The 12,816-nt window shown below is 41.7% G+C and overlaps 1 protein-coding gene across 2 annotated transcripts in view; it reads right to left on the bottom strand.

The window, feature by feature from the left end:
* Positions 1 to 12,816, bottom strand: part of tfb1m (transcription factor B1, mitochondrial) — a 33,715-nt gene that overhangs the window by 19,828 nt on the left and 1,071 nt on the right. For both annotated transcript variants that reach the window (XM_034674768.1, XM_034674769.1), the window contains exons 2-6: positions 12,612 to 12,758; positions 11,890 to 12,041; positions 11,617 to 11,725; positions 11,375 to 11,526; positions 10,764 to 10,883 (exon numbers count right to left, since the gene is read on the bottom strand). In XM_034674768.1, coding sequence (XP_034530659.1) covers positions 10,764 to 10,883; positions 11,375 to 11,526; positions 11,617 to 11,725; positions 11,890 to 12,041; positions 12,612 to 12,758 — 680 coding nt within the window. The remainder of the gene's footprint in view (positions 1 to 10,763; positions 10,884 to 11,374; positions 11,527 to 11,616; positions 11,726 to 11,889; positions 12,042 to 12,611; positions 12,759 to 12,816) is intronic.

Genomic DNA, 12,816 nt, shown 5'->3' on the forward strand with positions numbered 1-12,816 from the left:
TAAAGTTAGGGTTACCTAACAGTTCATTAACAAAAGGATCAGCGGCAGCAGGTTAATTCACAGCAGCACAGGAAACACAGCCACATGTGCATGTAGGTAAACTAATTTTGAAGTATGAAGTATGAATTATGAAGCAACATTTAACCACTTGGAGGGACAGTGGGGGTCACAAGTCTTTGGCATCTACATTTTTGGGAGTTGAGGGCAGAAAAGTTTGGGAACCCCTGACTTACATGAATGTACCGATGTATCTGGTACAAGTACTTATTAGGTTACTCTAGACATACTTGTATAATGCTGGCTCAGAGGTTGCCACATGTAAATGTTAAAAATAATTTTAAACAATTTTAAAGAAGTCCTTTTCAAGGGCATTTTTTTCTAACTGTGAAACAGATTCACCTCTGAATCAGTTTTTACTCTCAAAATAACGTCTGATGATCTTATAATGGATAAATTAAAGTGTTTCAATTGAAAAGTCTTTCACAAGAGAGTAGTGAAAAGCAGAGCTGAGTCAACTAACTGATCAAAAGAAAAGAATACTCTGACTCTGAATTGAAAACTAAGATAGTTTCAGTCATTTTTTTCAGGTAGTTATACCAGTCATTCACAGATTACTGTAACATCATTGTGAGGCTCTTTTTTATTACAAGAGAAAAGATTTACAATTTTTTGGCAATTTTTAAATGATTCATAAAAAGATGTCTTTATAGTTACAATGTGAAGTAACTACAGTCAACTGACTCTAAACATCATCATGTCTTAATGTCAATGAAACAGTTAGAAATGCACAGCAGCTGGTTATTTGCTATTCTGAGAGTTTTCTGCTTGCGTTGGGCATTTATCTGCAGAGTTAAGAAACTCGACAGAGGCACAAAACAACATTAAAAAGAAAATTGAACCAAAAAGGCAATCTCAAAACTTAAAAAATATATAATGCAAACCACAATGTGTTTGATGAAATTGGCCTCCCCTGAGCAAAAAACATGTTTTCTGGTGTCGCATGAAAACGAAAAAGGAATGCCAGAAACCAAATAATAATTAAATACAAAAGCTCACACCACACTTCTGCTCCGAGTCATCAAAGTTTGCACCAATTACTGCCTGATGTCTTTAGCCTTCAGCAGAGCTTGTTTCACGTCAGGATACTGTACAGTTTGGTTTTTTTCCACTTTATTTTCCTTAGAATAAAGCCTGAAAGCTTCATATGGAGCGCTTGTTGAGCAGTTTAGTTCCAAGAGAATCTGGGATCTCATTACAGCTGATTGGGGCGCTGTAGACACCGACTGAGTGAGGATGTGCTTTCTCGAAACAAACATGGATTATTCAAGTCTCCCTCTCATTCACCCACTCCTCTTGGTTATGCAACAAGAGAGGAGATCAAATAACTACTCCTCTCGTAGGGAGCTGCTAATAAGATCTGCTCCTCTGTGTATTTAACCTACATTTTCCATCAAAGGCTTTCACCTCGAGTTGCCGCTATGACAGATCTAGAATATGAGCGCTTGACAATTCAAGACAGGGGTTAATCATGCGTCAGGGTCCTCTTTGAACTTCTAAAATACGCTGATTATTTTATTGACTTTCTGGACTGGCGAATTACCTTCCCAAAGAGCAACCACAGAAAGAGAAATGTAGAAGACAATAAGGCGAGGACAAGATAATTAACACACTCCTCCAAATCTGCTGCTGACACAGAGAGCGAGACAGAAAACAGAACATACAAGGCCAAAAATCCATTGGCGCTTACCACATCGCTTAGAATACAGTGAACACCCAAATCGCTTGAGTGTGTCACCATGCTTGATGTGCCACTCTTTTGTTTTGGACAGCCTTTATGCTCATGAAGCTTCATACTGGAGATATAACGCGGCCATCAGCGCAGAGGGAGAATGACCTTCCTTTGTCGGAGCGTCTCTCCTCTGGTCCCAGTGCACATGTGAGGCCGGGGAATAATAGCGACGACCTTGGCTGAGCAGTTTACTGCTGAGGAAGGCAGTTAAAGCTGTGCAGATGACAAAAGCAGCGTGTGTAGGAAAACAATACATCCTGACAGTTCAAAGGAGGCCCTTTAATATTTCATTTTTTCCAGCAGGGGGCGGGATGTGTGGCTGGGGAGACTGTAAGCTGAAGGTGAGGGTGGCTGAATGACTGAAAGGTGTAGACACATCAGTTTGGTTGTAATCTACATCTCTCTTGATGCAAATGATAACCACAGAGGTTATTTTATTGTTTCAGAAAAGACTATTAAGCTTCAGTTAGAGCACAGAATCACACAGGGATAGAAAGGTTGATGCAGCAACTGTTTTTTTAGCTCAAACAATCGTGATAACAAGCCTGTTTGAGAATCCCACCTGTACAAAATCTCATCATTACTCCCACTTAATCCAACCTACACCGTCAGTGCCTCTTAAAAGCCTGAAATTAAGTCATAAAATCACAGTGCATGAAGCCAAAAATTAAAGCGCTCAAATAACCTGTCAAGTTAATAGCTTACAGATTGATGCCTCCAATTGTGGCGAGGCATTTCTTTTCCACTTCATTAGTTATCAGAGCATCAAAGCATCGCTTCTTGAAGCTGACTATCTTTCCTTGGTTGGGACAAAGCCAGGGGTTTTAGCATCACTCTTCAAAATCACCTGCATATTCTCTGGGTGTGCTCGCTAACTAAACAAAGCTGAATATGCTAAACTGTGATCGCTGACTCGGAGCTAACCCCGGCACAGTTTCTTGTTAGGGAGAGCAAGATCTCTGGAGATGTTCATAAGCCAACTCTGCCAACCTCGGCATTATGTTTAAGGAGAGAAGAAGAGGAGGGTATTTTTAGCCTTTCTTTACCTTGGGTCTGTGATGTATTGAGACCAAGCCTTCAGGCGTTTACCGTTCTGGCACGAGACATTGAAATAACTTTCCCCCTCTGATACTCTTGATACCGTGTTTGACCCTGTTTGCGCGATAGGAAAAGGCTGGGATGGATTGTGTGCCTGTAGAGTGTGTGGCAGGAGGTGAGAGCAGCGCAGGCCCTCGGAGTAGATTCTCATTCCTACTGTTGAGGCAAGAGCTGGGCCATTTCAGGTCACAGAGAAGGTATCCATCACTGAGACTGCCACTGCATTACAATGCACCGAGGTGGGTCACATTCAACACTGAAACACCCTCTGAATTCAAAAGATATCATTCATGTGTTACTTCAAATAGCTGCTGATAGCGTAGCCATGGAGGGATAAACAAGAGGGCATTAAAACATCACTTTCTGGATGTGGGTTGAAGCTGTCAGTAACAACTATGAGCAATAACGGATGCTTAATGCAGCATCAACAAATTTAATTTATGCTTGGCTCATCTGGCCTGTGCTCTTGGTCGGCGACGCTGTACAAGGCGAACATCTGTAGGGCTCTCGTCCTGCGAGGCTCAGTTAGTTGGCGGGTTGATGGCTGATGCAGCCATTACTCAGAGCGGGCTGACGACTGGCCCAGACAACCATCTGCTGGAGGTACGCCTCACTCTCCCTTCAGATCGATCTCTGTCATGAAACTGTCTTCTAGCGATCTGTACTCATGTGGAGGCAGCCTTGCAGGTTTTACATCCTTTTCGAGCATTTGTTGTCAATTCCATACATCACATCCACACCACATAGTTTTATTTTCTCTCCATTCTCTCCATTCTCTTTAACTCTAACCCTATTTCTACTTTCCTGTTTTCTATTATCTTGCTGCATTTCCAGTTCTCAATACTTTCCTTCCATCCCTCTTTTATTTTTATAGCCATCCTCCCAAGTTATTGCTCTATTTTTCCTCTTCCTCTTTCTCGATCTCATTTTCTTTTACAGTTTTTTTTCGCCTCTCTGTCTCCCACTCCCTTCTTCAATGCCTCCTTTTCTTCCTCACTCTTTTAATAAACGACACAGTTGTTAGGGGGGATGTGAGGCTCGGTAGGAGCTCTCCTGGAGAGACAGCAGGCTGCTCGTGATGGAGCATCTATTGCCTGACTTAGAAACCCGCCTTGGAAGGACAGGTCTTAGGTTTTAATCGCATTCTGCAGATAAAGCAAAGAGGCAGATGAGCAAGTGAAGACCCACTCTTTACTCTTTGCTAATCAGCCATTTCCTATGTAAAGAGGCGGTGAAGATGAAGCTGGATGAGTGGAGGTCCGTGGTGAAGATGCAGACGCTCGATGGTAGTACGCACTCTAAAACTCCTGGACCCCTTACTGGAATACAAATTAGAAACGTGCATCACAACTGAAAAAGGCTTTTCAACTCTCTGTTTCTTCTTCTTCTTTCTCAAATGTATATATAAAGCTGTGAAGGACAAACACAATTTAAAGATCACTCCATGTGTCTGTTTATGTGAGAATTTACAGGCAGAGAGCAGCTAATGAGAAAAGGGAGGCAGGTGTGATCTGCAGCAGGACAGACCCAGGGCACTCGAAGCCTGGGGGGGAACACCATCAAAGCAGCCAATCGCTTTTCTCAAACCTTCAAGGACAATCTCAGTCACTCAATGTGACACAAGAGAGGTGCAGACCGGGGGCGAGGGAAACAAGACGGACAGATTAAAACAGCACGGATAAGAGCCTATCTGCGCAGCATACGTCAATACGGGCTCCAGCAGCTGCTAATTTAAAATGGATTCAACATTTCCCCTCTCATTATCCCTTTAGCCCTCATTGGACAGATCCTATAGGTTCAAATCAGCAGGCACTTCCCCTTCCCCCCTGTGTTTAACCGAACCTATTTTGCTCTTCATGCTTGTTTGGAAAGGCTCAGTTATTTCATTGCTTTTGCCCTGGCTCTTGTGACTCGCTGTTTGTTTGATTACACAGTATTAAACCACTTCAGATGTTTTTCACACTCCACTAATTGCCATATGTGTTGCATAGCACCTGCTGCTGCTGTGGATTTCATTTGCTGTGGAGTGGGAGAGTCGCCATTGGTGATGAATTGGGGTGGAGGGACATCTAAAACCAACCAACCAGTAACTATTATTGTAATTTCACTCAGATGTTTGAAAATACAGAAATATTTCTGATGACTCACAACAGAGCTGACCTGTTCACAAACACCAGAAAGGAGGGCTGCAGCTTTAAAGGGACAGTTCGGCATTTTGAAAGTGGGGTTGATTTAGGTGCTTCGTGATTGGTAAGTGTACCCACAGAGGATCCTGATCATCTGGGCTACTTAGTTGAGAAACCAGACACAGAACTTCCATGGATGTAAAGCCATCAACCGCTGCAGACAGGGCCAGTTATACCACCGAAAGTCTGACCCAAACACTAATGTCAGTGTAAGTAAGTGTACGCCATGTTTATTTTACTTTACTGTCAAAATGTCCAGTTTTTTAATCACCATTTTCAAACATAACATAAGTGTTCCTCTGCCTAGAGCTCACTGATCAGCTGTTCAGGTCATGACATGCCGTTTACGGTGGAAACATGCTGACACCTTTCTGGACCACAGTTTACAGAGGTAGAACAAGACTCAACGGACCAAAGGACAGAGTAGAGAAACTTCTATGCCAACTGGAGAGCAGGAGACATCCCAAGGTTACCCGTTTGGTGCAGACTTGTGAACCGTGAGCTCAGAGAGCTACTGCTGTCAGGAGTGGGACTTGGTAATGACAGTACTTCAGGACCTTTCTGTATCAGAGGATACCAGCCGCTAGCCGATAGCTTACTGTACCAATAAACACAGCTGTTTTATCCATTTTCTAAAATGTTCAGAAGCTACAACAGAACATCAGAAAAGTCAAATGGATGTGCATCTTCAAAGTAATTTCAGCTCTCACTGTTTTTACTGCAAAATGATACACAGTATGTTTACCTTGTCAAGATACACTGTGTTAACTACTCAAGGGGAAGACTGCTCCCAAGATAATGTGCTGCATTTGTTACTTTAAATGAACTCAAACTGAGATGCACTTATATTAAATCCACAATATATCAGTGTACATGGCAAAGTCATGTTGACTTGAACATTATAGACCCAACAGCTAGTACTAGAGCTGGGCGATATTGAAAAAGGTGTTATCACAGCAACATTTTTCATATCAGTCAATTGATCATTTTCACAATAAATATCAAATAATTCTTTCATATCATTTTAAAGGCAGATCTTTTTCTCCTGAGTGAAAGTTGAAGAAACCAGACGGTTTGTTAGCTTGTATCTGGGATTTATTGGTCTAGTAAATAGCCAAAATATCTTAACTATTGAAGTTTAGTGGCCTTTCTTGTCAAGCAGGTTTTCACTCTGCTTTAAGCTGGTAGGTTTTGCATTTGGGTGGGAACTTGTGTTTAAGACACACTAGCGCCCTCGCCCTTTCCAGTGGTTGGGGGAAGTAATTACAGGTTAAAATCGTTTTATCGTACATTTGTTATATTCATATTGAGAAAATAAAATCACGATAATTATCTTTATCGATTCATCGCCCAGCCCTAGCTGATACGTGTGCTGCATTTGGAGGAACAAGTCTGCTGAAATAAATAGATCTTTCGACTGCTTAAAAATGTCTAATTAGACCTTACACTTACACAACATTAGTCTTTGGGTTATACTTTCTTCAAATTAGCTAAATTAAGTTGAGTGGTTTCTCAACAAAGGCACCCAGCTGACCTGCATCCCCTGCGGGTAATACACTTATTATTGACAAGTGCCTCATACACCCTCACTTAAAAAAAGACCAGCTATCCCTTTAAGTGTGACATGGATGAGCCAAATGCAGAGAGAAAAAAAAATCCCAGTTGTGCTTCATTAACACAATCATATAATACCAGAGCTTTAGTGGGAACAAGATAATACCAACAGTCCAACCACTAAGCTGGTTTATTAGCTAAAGGTGAGAGTCACAGTTACAGTAACCTCTGGAAAGAGAACATACTGTATGTTCCCATAATGGAGGGAAAGAAGGAAAGAAAGAGACGGGCTGATATAGATGGATGGACTCGCCGTTTTTATTTGTATAAGTTGCCTCTGCTTATCTCCAGTGCATTGTGAGTATTTCATTGTAGGGACTCCCGAGGCCAGATCCATTGGAAGTTGTTGTTTTATATTATGATGACATTTCTCTGTATGCATGTTTGTTTTTGTAAGCAAACCACTGCTTCAGCAAGAGATCTCCATCTGTGTGTCACAACCTCTACCCCTCCTCCTAGCAGCCTTTGATGTTCAGTAAATCAGGAAGGACATTTTTATTGTTTACGCTCATTCGGCGTAATTACTCTTGTGTGCACCAGTAAACAATCTCCAGCCACAGAGCTTTTTATGAATTATACTACATGACATACTAGTAAAAAGGAAGCTTGCACAATGCAGAGAGTATGATAGCATTAATTACACTATGCACTCTCTGATCTTTTATAGGACACCAGCAGCAGGAGGCTAGCTCATCAAAGCGCCATCATCTCTCCTAATGATATCAGTTCGACCAAGTGCCCATTAAAACATTTAGTGGGGATAGATGGCCTATGTGGTCATGTGGGAGGCACTGATTCATCTGCAGTGCATGCACAGACACACACACACACACACACACACACACACACACACACACACACACACACACACACACACACACACACACACACACACACACACACACACACACACACACACACACACACACACACACAGTGAGTCCACTTTGCTCACATTCATACATAACACGTGCATGTTTGGAAGTGCGCATGCCCACATGAACAGGTTTGCATTTGTAGCACAGGCTAACATGCGACGATCCATTAAGCTGTAGTTTGATATACGGACCAAATTGAGACACTGGAGAGTAGAAAAACGCACAGGATGGCAGCTGACTGTGATGAAATAATCATTGGAAGTCATTTCTTCTAAGAGAATGAACAATCAGCGCTGGTCCCATTCACTCCGCTGCATTTTACTCCACACTGCAGATTAAATATTTACTAACAGTGGATCTCCTAAAGAGCCACGACATTTTCAAGGGACCAACAGTCCATCTTTGACATCAACCCAACACCTATCCTTTAATTCAGGAAAAGGAAAACATGCTTTCATTTGTACAAAGATGTAAGAGAGCTCCTGAGTCTTTTAAGTGAGTCAAGCATCTGCAATCTCCAAATATATCTCAGAGCAGAGCTGTCTGCAAGCCAAGTCTGAATTTTCATATTTTGCAGCAGCATTTTAATTTTTTGATACGCCTCTTGGTCCTCCCATAAATCTTTACCCCCTCGAATAAAAAGAGACCTCGCAGTTTCATGTTATGCAAGAGTGACCACTTTTCTTTGGCCAATGATACACGCACATGGGTCGAACAAAGCAGAGAGAGAAATCAGTCCAAAAAAAGAACTAGGCCCTCATTACAAAGCGCAGTGTGATCGTGCCATATCTCAAATACCCACCAGGCATCATTACGACCTCGAGAGGGGCCAAAGACAGAGCAGACACAACACTGATTCAACACAGTCCTAATGAAGCCTTGAAGCGTGGAGAGTGAGGGAGGGATGAGTGATGGTGACATGATGAGGGAGCCTGATGTGATCATGGGACCAGACGAGGAGCAGAGATTAGGAGATATGATGAGATTTCACTGTCATCATAAAGTAGAGTAAGAGCAGTGGAATTGTTATGGGTCTGTCTGTGCATGTTATTCAAGCAGACGCTCTTTCAAGGCTGCTGCTGAAGGGTGAAATGAACATTCAACTTTTCTAACAAAGTGGTACTTTGCAAAAAGTGTTTCGAAAGTTGAAACCCTGGTATCACTCCAAGAGGATGTACGTGCGTGCGTGGGTTAGAATGTGTTGGGGAACAAGAGTTGAGAAGAAGGTCTAGAATATACAGTATTCTATAAGCTCCTGCTAGTGTTGTAGTTAGAGCTGGGCTATACTGAAAAAGATGTAATCACGATAAAATTGTTCATGTCAGTCGATATTGATAATTATTGTGATAAATATCAAATCATTATTTCATTTAAATTCGAAGGCGGATTTTTGCTCCTGAGTGAAAGTCCAAATGGTTTGTTAGCTTGTGTCCAGATTTAGTTCTCTGAAAAGCTTCTTGTAACCATCATTTTTGGCAGTGCTAACAGGTAGCAGGTCTTTTGTGTAAAATTTGATTTTTTTTCTCTTACCCTGCGACATGATTGGCTGTTCAATGCTGTCTTCTTCTTCTGCCTAATGTTGTGTGGCAACTAGCGGTTAAGGCACATTAGCGCCTCCTCCCTTTCCAGTGGTTGGTGGGTGTAATTAAAGGTTTAAATATATCGAATTTTGATCAAACATTTGTTATATTTATATCAAGAAAAATTATATCATGATAATTATCCTTATTGAATTATCGCCCAGCCCTAATTGTAGTACTCGAGTCCAGGCCTTGAACTCAAGCACTGATTGCATTAGGACTGTGAAGACAGGAGGACTCTGACTTATGTATTGAAATAGACTGAACAAACTGCTGGCATGTGTGTTTGTCTGCATGCTCGTTCACGTGTTGTCTTATTCAGCTACAGCTACTGCCAGGAAAAGAGACACTACGAATCGTGCATTCTGCTTTGAAAAATGTTTTAAATAATTGCAAGCTAGAGCAGAGCAACATGTTCAGTACTTAAAAGAACCATCGAACCATCAAGTAAAAGATGGGGACAAACTCAAACTTTGACAGAGATCTATCCAGGATGAACCCAGAAAATGAAGTGACACAAAGAAAGTGACTTGGTACTGTTGATTACGTTACCGTGCTAGCAAGCTAACAGTAATGTTAGCAACTAAAGTGGCTAAGGTTCATGATGTTCTGTTGGTTAAAATTCTGATTTTTAGAGGTTGCAGGTATTATGACGTTAATCAAACACCAAAAGTGATCCAACAGTAGCAGAATCGATGAGTGTGCGCATTTACAAACAACAAATAGCACTGTGATCTTATTGATAATTTAACTCTACAGACACACTTGCAGGACTTGTTAGAATTGAATTTTAATAGTAGGAATGTATTTTCTGAGTCGCTGCAGTCCATGTCCTGCTGCTGTGGAGGTTTCAGACTCCAGCTGCAACGGACATGCCGTACTCCAGCGGCATGTCCAGCTACTACTACTACTATCCATCTCATCACTATCATTGTTCTCTCTCTCTTTTATTCTGCCTGTTAAAAGGGCATTTTTGTCGCCGTTGTAACTAGCTAAATACAGCAAGGTGCAATGCTCATGGTGGATTAAGATGAGATAAGATCGAGTCCTGTCAGTAAGAGGGGACTAGATCTTATCCTGTCTTGATGCTGGGTCTTTGTTAATAATATAACAGAGTATGGTGTTGACCTGCTCTGTTTGTAAAATCGTCTCAAGATAACGTTTGTTGTGATTTGGTGCTATACAAATAAAGATTGATTGATTGATTGATACACATCCAAAAGGTCGCACACTGTCAGGTCAGGCTAAGACAGTCAATAGTTTGGAGTAAAACAGCCACCCTCCTTGTAAGAAATAATCATATTTACAACGAGGACATGACTCAGACTCAGACTCAGACTCAGACTCAGATAACTGGACTTGACTCTAACTTGACTTTGGATCTTCTCTAGTGACTGGGACGTTTGGTGACCTGACTACAACACTGGCTCCTGCATGGTCACTCAAAAGTCAGCATTGCTTTTCTGTCTTTTGACCAAGTTGTGCAGAAGAAAAGCCTGAGCATGCAGGTAAAAACAGTCCCATGAACAAAATTGTAAACTAAAACTTGTTGCCTAAAATGCTTTGATTAGATTTGACATGGTCAACGCTAAATGCTGCCATAAAACTTAAATCCTACCTTTGGTTTAGGCACAAAGGCTCGTCCAGGGATGGTGAAGCAGTTGCGGACTGTGCAGAGATACTGAGCCATAATGGACAGACGGCTCCTCTGTTTGCTGGCTGTGCTGGCTGTCAACCTCTGGATGAAGAAGAAAACACTACAAATAAGTGCTGAATCTTTGTGAGGTTAGGTGTTAGGGTGGCATTCTTTCAGCGGTAATGAAACATGTCTGGTTAACTCTTCAACAGGACTGAAAGTGGAGCATAATGAGCACATACCAGGATTCTAATTAGGTTTTAATGGCTCTTTAATAGTTGTGTTAATTAAACAAACATCAGTAAATCCTGCTGTGAATGATTTGACTGGCCCAGATAAGAAAAACACTTCCTTATTTAAGTTGTGAATTATGATACATTTTTAATAAAGAAAAAAATACTTAATTCTAACAATAAAAGTGATTTTTATTTATATTATATATATATATTATAATATACTATAATTTCTAACATTTATTGAACTACTCACATGCTTTTAAAGTCCAGTTACTGATTATTGGCAGATGAAGAAGATAGTATGATCCTGACAAATATACACTTTAAAAATGTAAGCATGCAGCAGGGTTTACCCACCTCTGCCACCTCTTTCTGGAAGGTGAGAGTAAGCTGCGTGCGTCCGTAGGCAAACGGCCCCGTTCTATTGGCTATGTTCTCCAGCCATTTAATGATGAGAGGGGTGGCGACGTTGAAGGGGAGATTCCCTATGATGTGAATGTTTGGTGGATCTGTGACGGCACAAACACACTCACAGATTCAAGTTCAGCGGATTCACACAACACAACTAAACATCAGCCTTCATCACTTGTCTTTCTCACCTTCCTCCCATGGCTTGGTTATATTGACTGGGAATCCTCGGTCCATTCTGTACGTGAGAATGTCACCGTGGACAATCCTCAACCTCCCAGGCGCCGCCTCGGACAAAAGCTGTGAAGATGGATGTGATAAGAAACAGATGAGAAAAATGACAGAGTGCTCTGAAAAGACTAGGTGGTTGTAAATCACTCTACAGGGGGCTAATGATGCTGCAGGTTCTAATAGATGACATAGTGAATGTGTTGAGCCAGGATTTTTGTGGCTTCTTAGTTTACCTTTAACCCTGGGATGAAGCGTGTATCTTTCTCTACTACAAGCAGGTCTGTTGCTCCTGCATTTAGGATGGAGCGAGTGAGACCTCCAGGACCAGGACCCACCTCGCACACATGGGCATCCTTCAATTTCCCTGCTTGACGCACTATTTTGTCTGAAAATGTCGAGATAGAAAACAGTGTTTCATTCATGTCCTTTCATACAACAGTAAACTAATACATGCTTATTTCAAAAGATGTATCTTATAAATCACACTTCACTCTCCTATCACCTTCCTGGATCAAAGTGTCGGGTATCTAAATTGAGATTAATAGCGTGTGATGTTGCAATATCTGTCTGTCTCCGTGTGATGCAGCAATACATTAATCTAACAGTCACCTTGCCGAAGGACAAGAAAGCAGATCAGACCTGCACTGCATCACTGATAATTATATTAAGGCTCCAGCTCTGCAAAGGCTGTAAACAATTGACTCAGTCCATTCACATTAGCAGGAGATCTACTCAACCTCACTCACAGAGAAAAGCTTGTCGTTTCCAATGTCTTGAGACAAGGACATGTGAACCTGTGCAATCAAGTGCACTGACAAAACACGCACCACACATTGTACCACAAGTGTAGCCAGAAAAAAACAAAAAAAAAGGAGCAGGAGCTGGCAGATATTGGTGCACTGCAGACAGCAATGAAGAAAGAAAAAAAAAGAGAGAGAGTGTGAGGCAGACAAACCTGTGAGCCTCAAGTCCAACAGGAAGTTCTGGGAGAGCTGTTTCTCTGCTCGCAGTTTGTACAGCTTCACAAGCTCACTCACTGTAGGTAAGGGAGGCAGACGGAAAGACGACAGTTTCCCTGAGGCAGCCATCAGACAGATGAACACTGTAAAACACACACACACACAGACGCACACGCACACACACACAAGGTGAGAGAAACT

This window comes from Notolabrus celidotus, chromosome 22 (genome assembly GCF_009762535.1).
Source record: "Notolabrus celidotus isolate fNotCel1 chromosome 22, fNotCel1.pri, whole genome shotgun sequence".
Classification (NCBI taxonomy): domain Eukaryota; kingdom Metazoa; phylum Chordata; class Actinopteri; order Labriformes; family Labridae; genus Notolabrus; species Notolabrus celidotus.